This window comes from Hippichthys cyanospilos, chromosome 5 (assembly GCF_059441005.1).
Source record: "Hippichthys cyanospilos isolate Australia breed blue-spotted pipefish chromosome 5, RoL_Hcya_1.0, whole genome shotgun sequence".
Lineage (NCBI taxonomy): Eukaryota > Metazoa > Chordata > Actinopteri > Syngnathiformes > Syngnathidae > Hippichthys > Hippichthys cyanospilos.
The window spans coordinates 10635626-10649446 of record NC_142373.1 but is presented as its reverse complement, the minus strand read 5'-3'; the positions used below and the strand labels follow the sequence as shown (position 1 = coordinate 10649446).

Below are 13821 nucleotides of genomic sequence, written 5' to 3'. Positions count from 1 at the left end.
ACCACCTCTCGCACAAAAGTTCTACTCAAATCAAATACAATATGTTGATTCATGGGTTCCCAAATTATCAAATTACTCGCCATATTGATAGGCTAACAATTGTGAAATTACTGACCATAACGTTAACGCATTTAATTCTTTTTGTTTCTGCATTTTGTAGTAGCCTATCAGTGATTACATTAACTCATTAATCACCATTGACAAGTCAAAAATCTATCTATCTATCTATCTATCTATCTATCTATCTATCTATCTATCTATCTATCTATCTATCTATCTGTCTGTCTGTCTGTCTGTCTGTCTGTCTGTCTGTCTGTCTGTCTGTCTGTCTATATCAACTGGGCTGACATTGAATGAAATAACAAAAACATTAGCAACAGCTCACAATATAAGTAGTATTACAAACTCCAACCAATAAAATAAAAATGTTGAAAGTCCATCTTTGCACCTGCAAATATGCTAGCGTTAATGATTGTAATTTAGTTATAGTCACTGTATGAAAAAGAAAAAAGTACAATTTAAATATTTCCTGGCTGTTTCTGTGCCCTTTCCTGTCATGTCTGATTTGCAGAGGAATGCGGTTGCACTGACTCGTGGACTGGCTGCATAATGGAGGACACTGGGTAATGTCCAGCATTAATCCTCTATTGGCGCTGTCCCACCGGGTTGTAAAGTTGCAGTTAGAAATGATCCTTGGAAATGTCTGGTACTTTTTATGAATTAACATAACAGGTAATGTGAAACAAAATCAACTTTGTCTGTGAAAGGAACTTGACTCTTGACTTCTGAAATATAAGTTTGGTGTATTCTGTGGAAATTTATAACATTCATAAGTATATAAATACATCAGTTATTTAATTGTTAGCGTTTACAATTTGAAAAAAAATCCCTCTATATTGTTCCTCGAAAATTATAATGTTGTCTTACTGGTAAGCTTTTGAATGGGTTTCCGTGGGCAACAACAAAAAGTCACAAAAGAAATGCCTTTTAAATCGACACTAGTGGACTTTTCAAACTGGAAACAGTTGTCTGGGAGATGAGGATTTTACTACGCTGTGCGCTAGCTTTCAAGATAAATGCATTCTATTACTCAAATCACTACCGCTTTTGCCCATCTAGTGTCGCAATAATCAACAAAACATGAAAGTTCTTAAGGATACAGTTTTCTTTTCGAATTAAAAGCAAATTAATTGGAACAGGAAGCTATTTATCACTAAATTGTGCTAAAGCGACTCTTTTGCAAAACATATGCCTTATACAGTTTTAGGTACACATTGAATTTTTATAGAGAATAATCTTATTTATAGTCGACGTGGGGAGTGAGGGAGAGTGTGAAATGTTTTCTCTTTCCTTAGTACTTTGCTCAGTCCTGATGTACTTGACAGATGTTTCCTCCCTCCACTCCAGTGTCCAACACCCACGAAAATTCTCCAAATGCAGCATCTCAGACTACAAGGACTTCCTCTTGAAAGGCGGAGGCTCGTGTCTGTTTAACAGACCCACAAAGGTTTGATACTCGCTCACCCCCCGCACCGTTGTTGCCAGAATCACTAAAACTTCGCTCACTTCTGAACTGAAGCCACTTTGATGTATTTTGGCAGTTGTTGGAGGCCACTGAGTGCGGGAACGGATTTGTGGAAGTGGGAGAGGAGTGCGACTGCGGCGCAAGAGCTGTGAGTAGTTTTTTTTTCTTTTTTTCAACCCCCCCTAAGGTTGTCGCATACTTTTGCAGTCCATGTGTGCTGTTCAGATAACCGCAGCTTCGTTTCTATATTCAGGAGTGCTACAAAGGATGCTGCAAAAAGTGCTCGCTGGCTAACGGGGCGCACTGCAGCGACGGCCCCTGCTGCAATACCACGTGCCTGGTAACAGCTTGACTGAATGTGTTTACATGAGGAAAATAATCAAATGAAGTGACGACTCACAATTGTTGATACACATCCTTCTCGCTTCTTTTTTTCGCCAGTTCTTCCCAAGAGGTTACAGTTGCCGCTATGCTGTGAATGACTGCGATATCTCAGAGACGTGCTCTGGGGACTCTGGACAGGTGTTGTTGTATAGCACCATTACACTGTTCAAGATGCTGTGTGAATGCGGAGACGAAATTTCACACTGCAGTTGGTCTGCAGGAGAAAACAGCGTTGTTGTTGGGGTTTTTTTTGTTTTTTTTTACATTCTAATTAAATCCAGTCGTACATTGAGATACAAGTGGCTCATTTCACAATATGCAGCAGTTTGTCAAAGAGTAAACAATTCTTTCAAAAAATAAATAAGGCTACAAGCTGCTTAGTGGCTGTTTTAATTAGAGATAGACCAGTTATCGGCCGTGCCAATAATTGGTCACACTTTTTGATGTATACAGTATAACATTGAGTAATAATCTAATTTTAAAAACATTAAAAATATTTGTTTACGTTCAAATTATTTTCTGTTAACATTAAAATGTATTTTATTTCAACAAAGTTAGAGTAGAGATGTTATGTTTTCCTTTTACTGATAAGCAATATTGATTATCGTCCACTTTGACTACCAATAATCTACATCGTTCTGTCCATGAAATCAAAAAACGTATCAATCTATCTCTTCTCTTAGATTAATATTCCTAAAATATATAATATATAAACTAAACTTGAATAAAACACAAAACTTCCCCTTCACAGTTTTGCACTGAGCAAAACGGCATTGGTATGCTAACGGTTAATATCTGTAGTCTCGGATTTTAGAAGCATTAATTATTTGAAAACAGATGGTGGAGCAACACAGGTAGAAAGCTCATGAAAAAAGTCACAGACTTCTACGAGAAATGACTTACAGCATTTTATCGCCACTTGAAGTACTTTTCTTCATTTCTGTCTGCATGATTAGAATATATTGTGAGGCACAACATTTTTCTCCGAGACATTTTTCAGACTAGATAGCTAAAGTCTTTTTTCTTTGTTTGTTTTTTGTCCTTCCCTACAATCACGCCTCCAGTTGGCAGACTGCTGCTTTAGAACATTGAAAAGCAGCAATGGGCTAATGATGTCACAGCACGGTAGCATCCAATCAAATTTCTCTGATAAATGGTCTTTATGTTTATATAGCACTTTACTACCTTTTGCCAATGATCGCGCTCAGCAATGTCACCTCATTGACCCGGTGATTAATGGACTATGTAGTAATGGAAGGGAAGTTAACAGCTCGTGCATACGATGCCATTTTCGATGTGATGAAATGCAATTACGGCACGAGGTTATGGAGAGACTTTAGGGTGAGGGGCACAGTGAAGTTGATAAAGTACAGTGGTAATGGTGTGATGTCATCTCGGTGCCGCTCGGAGGCATTCGAATTAGGAAGGGCAAACTTGTGGAGCGCATTTGGCTTTTAAAACGGCTAGATGGACCAGGTCATTCATAAAGGAGGTATAAAAATGCATCTCGCATGATTTCAGCTTGAAAATATTCCGCCTTCACCAGGTATTTTGTAATGATTTGTTGTGTTAGTGCCAAATTGTAGTCACCTTTGTTTTATTTCTATCATGTCTTAATATTCCTTTACAGTGCCCTCCCAACCTTCATAAACAAGATGGATACCTCTGCCAGGTCAACCAGGTAGGGATGAGAATAAAGATTATAAAAGCAAACGCTGAACACTATGCACAGAGGATTTGAATTCATGTTCCCATTTAAAGGGGCGGTGCTACAGCGGAGAGTGTAAAACCAGAGAGAACCAGTGCCGATACATCTGGGGTCCAAGTAAGAAGAACGGACCGCATTAAAGGATGTTCATCAGCCGGACAGATTATCCGCGGGTTACTTTGGTTGTTTGTCTCGTCAGAAACCGGAGGCTCAGAGAAGTTCTGCTATGAGAAGTTGAACACCGAGGGCACGGAGAAGGGCAACTGTGGAAGGGACGGCGACAAATGGATCCAGTGCAGCAAACAGTGAGTACCAAGAGGGAAAACTCCCTGAAGCTTTCCCTCCCACATCCTGCGACTTTAGATTTGCATCTCAAAAGCTTCCAGGTGAGAAAGTAGCTTGCTAAGCGTTTGAAATTTCTGCAAGTTAGGATTTTTAAGGCAGACAGAAGTGATGAAATTGTTCATTCTTAGTTGGGCTGCGGCTCGTCAGCATTTATTGAACTTTTAGTCTGCTGGGATTTATTTGACAGTTGCTCCAGGTTAAAGCGTTCTGCTGCGACTGTGGAATAATCAGTGATTCTGTGACAATTTTTTTGCTGACCTCTTCACAGTTTTTTTTTTTTTCCCACTAGAGAGTGTGAGAGCATGCCAAATTCGAAGTCACAAAAATGGCAATTGTTATATATTATATTATATATTTTGCTTTTCTTATTTTTATTTATTATAAAAAGATGATAAAGAATTCACATTTACATGAGTATTCACAGCTTGTACTTAATACTTTGTTGATCCTGTTGATTCTGTTCTCTACTTTCACAGCGATGTCTTCTGTGGTTATCTTTTGTGCACCAACATTGGCCGCAACCCCCGCATTGGAACATTAAAAGGAGACATCACCCCCACCTCTTTTAACCATCAAGGCAGGCTGATAGACTGCAGGTACAATTTTTCATTTGTAGTCAGGAGGAGACTATCAAACCGCAGTCCCACAACACACAGCCCACTGTCCTTTCCTCGCAGTGGTGGACACGTCCTTTTGGACGACGAGACCGATTTAGGCTACGTGGATGACGGGAGTCCTTGTGGGCCGTCCATGATGTGCCTTGACCACAAGTGTCTGTCCATCCAGTCACTCAACATTAGCACCTGTCCCACTGGACCTAATGGGCAAGTGTGTTCCGCTCACGGGGTGAGTCGTGCTGTGAAATGATTCAAAGCTAACGCGATGTTCTGAATAGGAAACATTATGTCATGACTGGTGTCGGAACCACTCAATCCACCCATTTTATTTTCACCATCAGACTTAAGAACGTGGACTGGAAATAAAAGGTGGCCAAACAAACTGACTTGAAGGGTGCTAATGTAAAGGATAATGCAAAAACATGACCTGCCATTTTGTAGCGGTGACTTTTTATGTCCCCATAATGTGCATTTGTCTCCTGCCTGCAGGTGTGCAACAATGAAGCCACTTGCACCTGTGACACCACGTGGGCGGGGACAGACTGTAGTATGCCCGACCCTCCTAAAGTCCCAGAGACGACTCCGACTCAAGGGCCCAAGGGTCAGTCTTTACCTCTTTCTTACCAAATTTCTTACTTATTTGCACTGCATTTTAGTATCAGTTCTTCTGCCATGTTTCTTAAATCAATACTTAAGAGATTCTTGGTGTTGCGCAGGTTCCTTCAAGCGCAGTGCTTCTCAATATTTTTTTTTCAAAGGCTCCCTACTCACTGTGGTGACTATAAATTAGATCATTATCTATGAAAACTCTAGCAATATACCTAAAATTGGATCCTTGTTTAAAACAATTAACTTGTTCAGTGCCAAGCACTGAACAAAATGCCGATTTTGAGCATTTTGACGCATCATTCAAGGTAGACAGAATATTTTATTACCACATTGGTGGTACCATATAAAAGATTGGATTCCATTTTTATCTGGAAAAGGAAAGTAAGATTCTACCTTATAGCATTCTTTCATAATCACTGTTTGAAAATAAGTCATTTGAATGACACCAAGTGATTTTGGACAAAAGGAGAAAAGTCCTCACACATATGCACTTTGATACACAAATTCGTTTTTAGTAGCATCTGAAACATCTCAACAGTTCTTCCCTTCAATAAAACATGAACAAAAACAGTGTTGTGTTGTTGGCAAAAGAACAGTTGCGTATGGAAATAACTACATTACAACAGTGCTCAATTGGCATATATTTAAGAGGAGGTGTTTAGATTTACAAATACATCCTTGCCATGGAAGGAGTTAAAATAATTCTTCATATCAGCCCTATTTCTCGAGCTATTTTTAAAACATTAAATTAGTGATGTGTAAAAGCAACAGCTGACTTTGCTATGGTTGGGCATAACAAAGTTTCCACTCAACAGTGTTTGGGCTGAGACCCAACCTATTCATTTGTGTCCACTGTAGTGGACATTTTGGTTAATATCATTTGTCTCATTGGAGCTAGGATTAAATGAGAAGCAGGAACTGAAAACTATTTTGCGGCATAACTAATTCACTAACATGGACGGCTTTAATGGGTTGGCAGTGAGTAAATTCAAATTCATTTACAGCCACCGACAAGTCAAAAATCCATTTTAAATGGGCTGGGTTGGGAACTTTTGGTGGTTTTGGCGGGTCTCCCTTGATCCAGGACTCAGGAAGGAGACGCCCGTTGTTTGTCTTTTGCCAGAGTGGTAACCATGCTCCTTTTCCCTCCACACAGTGAGCGTGGCCACTAACAGGCTGATAGGGGCAGTAGCAGGGACCATTCTGGCCCTGGGGGTGATTTTTGGAGGCACAGGGTGGGGAATAGAGTAAGCATTTTTTTTTTTTTTTTTTACACAGCTCTTCCTCTCATAGTGGTGCCTCAGTGTGCGGGCGGTTTCGTGAGCCGGCCTGAGCCCGTGTGTGCGTCCCGGTGGCTTTGTGTCTTCTCGTGTGTTGGTGATGACCATATATGTAATCATGTCTTCTGATTGGTTGTTTTCAGTGTCGTGTGATTGATTGATGGACCCTCCCACTCCCCCCCCCCCCCCCTCCTCCTCTCCTTCCGCTTCCTGGTGTTCCCCATTACGAGCCCTCTCCTTCATCTGCCTCCTCTTTCTTTCTCTTCTTCCTAGTCGTCATGTGGTTGCTCCTGTGATCCTCTCCTTTCTGGGGCATGTGGGGCGTTTAGATGGACAAGTGTCCGCAAGCAGAAGACCATCCACTTAGTGATCTGATCTTTTCTGTGTGTTGCCCCCCCCCCCCTACCCCCTCGAAAACCCAAGAGACATCACCCATCAACCTGTTTAGCCAAAACATTTGATGGGTGCTCAAGCAGGCCACTGACCATGCATACACTAGAACGGGGCTGGAGAGCATGCGAGACGTTGTAATCGTGTGGAATCGTGTGTAGTTATCGGAATTGCTGCAGCGAGGCGAACTAGAAGAAACTCATGTGTTTTTCCCCCCATCGCCCTTTGCAGGTCCTAGTGCCACCAATCTAATAATAGGCTCCATCGCCGGAGCCATCCTTGTGGCCGCCATAGTGCTGGGGGGGACTGGATGGGGTTTTAAGTAAGCAAACACGCCGCATGCCTCTCCCGCTCGACCTCCAGCATCCCTCGCTGCTTTTTTAGACGCCAGGCTTTGAGCTCCTGCTGCAGAATATGCGCCTCGACTAACATAGCGCGCCCGGCGTCCGTTCGCGGAACGCCGAGGTTCATGTGTTCTGCGTGACGAGAGCGTAGAAAGAACGTCCCGGGAAGGGACCGGCTCCGCATGCGGCCGATCCGTGGATCTGTAGCAGAACCTCAAACCGATTGGGCAGATCGGGCCGAGCTCGGTGCTTGATATGCATGCTCAGAGAACAGGGAAAAAGCTTTGCGGGTGTCTTGTTATTTCAAACGGAATGGAGAGTAGCCAGCCGGTATGTGAGCATGAATCAGAGTTGTGTGATTTTCAAAATGGGCAAATGAGTATGGGACTTAATCTCATATAAGGCTTCGGGCTAGAGGACCACTTGGGGAAATTTTCGTTTTTGTGCTTTTTTTTTTTGTTTTGTTCATTGTACTGTTCATATGGAAACATTGTTCCAAAAACGCGAGGTCATAATCTTGTCTTGTTTTTTAATTTGTTTAAAAAATAATAATAATCACTCCATAGCTCCGTTCAACCTACATTTTGACAACGGTTTTTGTGTTTTCATCCTTTTCTCGCTCCCCTGTAAAATTTGCCTTTTCACCAAGTGGTTCCCTCCTATTGGCCCTTACACATATGAAACAAACAAAAAGGTTTATGCAAATGTGAACAGTGTATTTTTAGCATCAAATGATGCTTTATTCAATTTTAAATTTGGGGTTTTAAATGTAATTAAGTACTAAAGTAATTGATACCTTTAGTGAAGTACTAAAGGAATTGATTACTTTAAGTAATCAAGCTAGTGATTACATTAGGTAATAAAACACTGAAGTAGACAATTACTTTATGTAATCAAGTATTAAAGTAACGATTACTTTAGATACTATATTAGTAAAATAAATCAGTTACTTCAGATACTAAAGTACTAAAGTAATTGATTAATTGTGTCCTTATGCACATAAAGTAATTGTTACTTAAAGTCATAATTTACTTCAGAAATTAAGTAGCTTAAGTAATGAATCACATTAATGGCTTTATTACTAAGGCAATCAATTACTTCAGTCCCTAAACATAAAACACAAAAGATGCAGTTTCTCCCATTCAGTTTCGCTGTGTCTGATCACCTGGAAGGAGACAAAATAGACACAACATTGTACACAAATGAACAGGCTGGCTTTCATGAGGATATGATGGAACAAGCATTTGAAATTAGCTAGCATACGTAGGTCAGTGTAAACCGTAATAGCAGAATATAGATATGTTTTTGCACTTTTGGGGAATTTAGGGGACTGCGCTGTCCCTTTCCATAATCATTGGTAGATAAATCCTGCCAGTAGAACAAGTACTGTATGCTTGCCAGAGGTAAGAAAAAGACAATTGTGCATGTTTATTCGAGTTTGGAAAAGATCAGGAAGGCGGAGCCAAACTCTCGAGCAGATACGGCCTGCCCCACCCCCTCGCATCCCCCCCTCCCTTTTCACCGGCCACCAATGCTGCCTGCTTCATGGAGCCGGTATACACACACACACAAACACACACACACTGCATGCCACCGAGCACAGCGGTCGTTGGGCCTTAGCGGCCTTCTATTGGATCAGGTGCATGACACGATGAGTGAGAAGCCCCCACAACAAGCCACAGTACGGGGAGGTTGCGCATCCCTCCTGTTGTCTTGTTTGTTGTTGTGCCATTGTTGTGGTTAGTTGCCGACACCGTCGCCGCCGCTGTTGTTGATGTCTTTCCCCCCTTCTGTAGATGATTTGGACTCTCTTGTATGTCAGCTGTATTTTCACGACCGGTAACGGGGGCAACGTCAGCTGCCGTCTGCATGCACGCTCAGGCCGACTGCAAGGAGAGGGCGGGGTTTGTTTGCATTCATAGACCTTCAGAGGTTGGAGCCATTTGTTTATGTGAGAGATTAATTCATTGAAATTGAAAGCAACCATGAAGGGGTTTGTGAAAATCAACAACTCTGTGGACCTTCTTGCAGTCGAAAAGAAACAGTCAACATGGAGCAGCCTTTCCCGGATTTTGGTCTCCATTTTGAATTTGGATCAAATTATAGTCATCTATAGCAGTGGTTCTCAACCTTTTTTCAGTGATGCACCCCCTGTGAAATACCTTTTTAGCCAAGTACCCATTAATCAGTGCAAAGCATTTTGGGTTATTGAAAAAAAAAAAGACTTAAAACGTCACCATGGTCTTATTCATTAAACTACCAAGACCATTACCAAGAACATTACCAAGACCGAGGAATAAGGCTGCACGTCCATGTTGCACCGCTCATGTACCAATTGTCAAGATGGTGAACACTAACACATGTTTCTTATCTCTCGGCAAGAAATGTGAAGAAGCGGCGGTACGACCCCAACGCCACAGCCATTTAACGCTGAAGGGCGGATGCCAATCACAGACGGACTCCTCCGAGGCTTCCTTAGTTGGCTATCCGACAGCTGGACTGCACTTATTTGCTGCTGACTTTCGGCATTAGATTTACTTGAATAATAATAATATATATATTAAAAAAATGATATAGTGGACATTTTAACAAATTCCATCGTAGTGACATCAAACGCGTGCAACCTTTTAGCCTTTTCACGCCACTCATCACACGCAAGCCTGATCTCGAAATGACAGAGCTCCTCTACCGCCCTCCTTTTTTTCAGTGCCAGTGCACAGGTGTTCCCACACCTGGCACCATTCTTCACACGTCCAGCGCTGCTTGCTGGCCCTCTGGCATGAAGAGCACCTCTCCGCGGGCTCTGCATGGCTACGTAAGCTGTGAATATTCAGCAAAAACACATCCTTCCAAAGAGAAAGGAAAGCGAGGTGGGGGAAAAAAAACTCATGAAACTATGACTACTGGACAGCATGAGACGCAGGTTGTGCTGTGGTGGTTCTGAAGGGCAAATCGCAAAAAAACAAAGAAAAAAAGCGTTATCAAAAACAAAAAAACTGACACACAAAAGACATAAGACAACGGTAAATGGAAAAATAAAAAAAGCAAACAAAAGATTAGTTGCAAAAAAAAAACATTGAAACACACGAGACAAAACACAACAGCGAATCGAAAATGGAGAAAAAGCAGACAAAAGATCATTTGCAAACAACAAACAAAAGCACGTTACAAAAGACAAAACACATCAGAAATCACAAATGAAAATCAATTCGACAAAACAAAGTCAATTGCATACAAACACAGGCACATTACAGAAACAAAACACAACAATAAATGGAATAAAAAAAGAACACGCAAAAGAGTAAACCACCCCCAAAAAATTATTCACAAACAAAAACACAATACTGCACCAACACAACAGTAACACACCAGATTAAAAGCCGACCAGAGGTTATTTGTGGAGACAGCTCCATGGTGGCTAGTAATAACACGTGGAGCTACATGCACCTAACAATCGTTGCCTTGGTCGGTTGGTTAAATTCAAATCCAAAATGTTGTTTTCATTATAATTACCACATTTTTTTTGTTAATAAGTCAACCGCTTCTCTTAGAAATAAGAGACGCACCAACATATTTTGAACATAATACCAGTACACAATGTTGGAATACTGCACCAATCCAACAGTAACACGCCTGATTGAGTTTGCTAGTGGAGAGGCCTGGTGGCGAATAAAATAGAAATTCACACTCAAAATCAGTACTCCTGTAGCGTCTTTATCCGTCTCTCATTTGTTTCCACCTGGTGGCTAGAAAAAAAAAAAAAGCAGATTAGCACACTGGTCTATAAGGCGCAGGGTTCACCGTGTTTGTTTTTTGATTGTGATTTTTTTTTAAATTAAATGCTGTTTTGTTTTTGTAATGTGTTTTCATTGTTTGGTTTTGGATCACTTTTAGGTTTGCTTTTTTGTGACATTTCATTTGGCTTACGGAATCCATTTTTATTTTTCTGTGTGACTAATCTTTTGTCTGCTTTTTTTCTTTGCGATTTTTCATTTGCCGTTTTGTTTTGTCTTTTGGACTCCGTATGAAGTTTGTTGTTTGCGATTTCTCTTTTTTTTTTGGTTTGCTCGATTAATTTTTAGGTGATTTGCACATCAGAGCCACCACACCATACGGTATCAAAAAATGTACATAATTTCAGCTTTAAAATCATTTCCTTTCTTTTTTTATACTCGCATGTTTTATAGCAGGCTTTCGAGAGCACTAATAATGACAGTTTCCGGCCAATAAAATAGTTTAAAAAAAAAAGACAAAAAAAAATGGCGTCTTAAGAGGAGCATGTCGGAGATCAAGCGCGACAACCGGCGTCGCAGTATTGACGTTAAAGAAAAAGCCAAAGAAGCAATCACCATGAACATGTGGATGTTGCACACGGAGCACTTTGCCCTCTGCCGCGTCCAGCCTGGGCTCACCCATCATCCACTTCCGGCTTAGCCTTTTACTCTCATAGACTCTTAGTAGGAATCAAGTCAACGGAAAACGCTGCATGCAATCACTACTGTATAGTGGGCTTATAATAATTCTATATGGGAGTCCCCCAGAATCTGTAAGAAAATACGCCACAAAATTTAAGGTGCATGCCAACGAGAAAACATTTAACTTTTATTTACTATGCAAAGGAGAGCTATTGCACAAAACGGGACAGAGGTGGGATTTGAAAAAAAAAAACTTCCGCTAATAATCTTCAAGTTCTTTATTTGGCCACTCCCATTTTGTTATTTTTTTTTTTGGCTTCAAAGAGCAACAACTACAAAAAGAGCTACGAAAGCACTTCTGAATGTGTGTATGTGTGTGTGTGTGTGTGTGTGTGTGTCCCAAGTAATGTTTTTATTCACGCTCACACTAAATGGTGCCTGTACATACCGGGGCCTCGTGCAGGGTTCTTCTTGTTGTCCTCTCCCAGGTGGTGGTGGGTGTGTCTCTCGCCTCCGCGTCTCTCGTCTACTGGTCCACTGTCCTCTCGCACTGCATCATGTACACTTGGACTGGTCAATAAACTACTGACTCCTTTTAACTTTTCTCTCTTTTTCTTGTCTTTCCTACCATGTTACTTCCTCGAGGCACCAATAGACACAAGCAGCATGTTTTATATATTGTTTATTTGCGTGTGTGTGTACGTGTGTGTGTATATATATATATATATATATATATATATATATATATATATATATATATATATATATATATATATATATATATATATATATATATATATATATATATATATATATAGTACACTAACTTCTAAAATAGTAAATTATTGTACATGACGTAATAGCAGACCAACAGGAAGTAAAATAATAATAATAAAGGCAATAATAATAGTCACAATTTGCTCTGAGGTTAGGAAATGACCAATCACGGCTCACCTGTTTTCTTAGTTCATTTGAAATTTACAAGCTAAGCCATGATTGGTCAAAACCTGATCCCTGAGTTACGGTGAAGTTATTTTTAATCAACGCCTAGTAAAAAAAAATGGCTGCCACCTTAGGTGGAACAAAAAGGGTCGATTTTTCTGTTCGTATACCAGACATGCAGTATTAATCAGGATATGAAAATTAGACTAGTAGAGGCATAAAACATTAAATTGGGTCTGCTAGCTTAATGCTAATATAGAATGCCTAACGCCAAAGACATGCTGATTGAAATTACCATTTGTATATATTTCGTTTATTTACTGTTTTATATATTTGTTTTCTTTGTTTACTCGTCTTACTCGAATCTTCTCTGCCGGTTCAAAATCCGAACCTGCTTTAATACTATAAAAAATAATCATAAACTTTGAAAAAAAAACGTGATTTTAGGTGACTTTTTCGAAAATACAAATGGTGGATCGGAACACTACCCTGTTGGCGTTTTCAAGGCTTTTCTATAGTTCTAAGTGCGAATTTCCTTTTACATTTTATTTGTCAATATGTTTGTTCTAACTGAATATCTCACCGTGAGATGTTCTATTTTTCCCATGCCTAATCGCAATGATGAATGACTATGAATCCCAACAGGAACATTTCAAGTTGGCCTCTCACTGTGAGGATAATAAGAGCTGACGTCATACGTGCGCCTGACATTTCAGTAAAAGCACGCAAATGGAGCTTGTGCGGCATCGCCGCGTCCGCGTTTTTTCACTTCCAATCTTGACTCAATCCTTCCATTTGGCCCATAGAACGAGCTACGCATGCCGTGGAGTAATAAAATATTTATTTAATCTGAAAAAAGATTCAACCGGAAGGAGTCACATAGTTATTACAGGAGTCCTAATTGGGTAGCTTTTAAATCGAAGAGTCATCATGTCGTATTTAACGATAAATGTCATGTTTTCACATGTACTTTTACATTTGGAACATTTTAACCAATTAGAATTCATTATTCATAATTGCGACAATTAACAAAAACTGGATTCATTATTTTGATGATTTTTTTTTTTGGGGGGGGGTTATTTAGTTATCTATCTATTTATGTTTAATTCGATCAGAGCTGAAACACAAGGAGGTGTTCATCAAAACACTTGGCCGTTGTGTTAAATATTGTGTAGGTTTTTTTTTTAGACCTGCTTCAAAATAAAAAAAACATGAGTCATTTTAGACATGGAACTATTGTCAAAATAAAAAGAACATTTAAA

At 40.1% G+C, this 13821-nt stretch overlaps 1 protein-coding gene across 5 annotated transcripts in view; it reads left to right on the top strand.

Moving 5' to 3' along the window:
• Positions 1-13821, top strand: part of adam23b (ADAM metallopeptidase domain 23b) — a 32319-nt gene that overhangs the window by 17591 nt on the left and 907 nt on the right. Inside the window, exons 14-27 of one of the 5 annotated variants that reach the window (XR_015865619.1) lie at positions 572-623; positions 1408-1507; positions 1602-1673; positions 1779-1865; positions 1967-2047; positions 3540-3590; positions 3671-3734; positions 3817-3922; positions 4439-4558; positions 4640-4808; positions 5069-5180; positions 6345-6435; positions 7090-7180; positions 9585-9618. Coding sequence is in view for 3 of the 5 variants with exons in the window: in XM_088415060.1 (XP_088271186.1) it covers positions 572-623; positions 1408-1507; positions 1602-1673; positions 1779-1865; positions 1967-2047; positions 3540-3590; positions 3671-3734; positions 3817-3922; positions 4439-4558; positions 4640-4808; positions 5069-5180; positions 7090-7180; positions 9585-9630 (1151 nt within the window). In the remaining 2 variants the exon portion in view is untranslated. Of the gene's footprint in view, positions 1-571; positions 624-1407; positions 1508-1601; positions 1674-1778; positions 1866-1966; positions 2048-3539; positions 3591-3670; positions 3735-3816; positions 3923-4438; positions 4559-4639; positions 4809-5068; positions 5181-6344; positions 6436-7089; positions 7181-9584; positions 12217-13821 lie in introns of those variants that run through there. The other 4 variants (XM_088415060.1, XM_088415061.1, XM_088415062.1 and 1 more) reach the window with 4 other exon arrangements.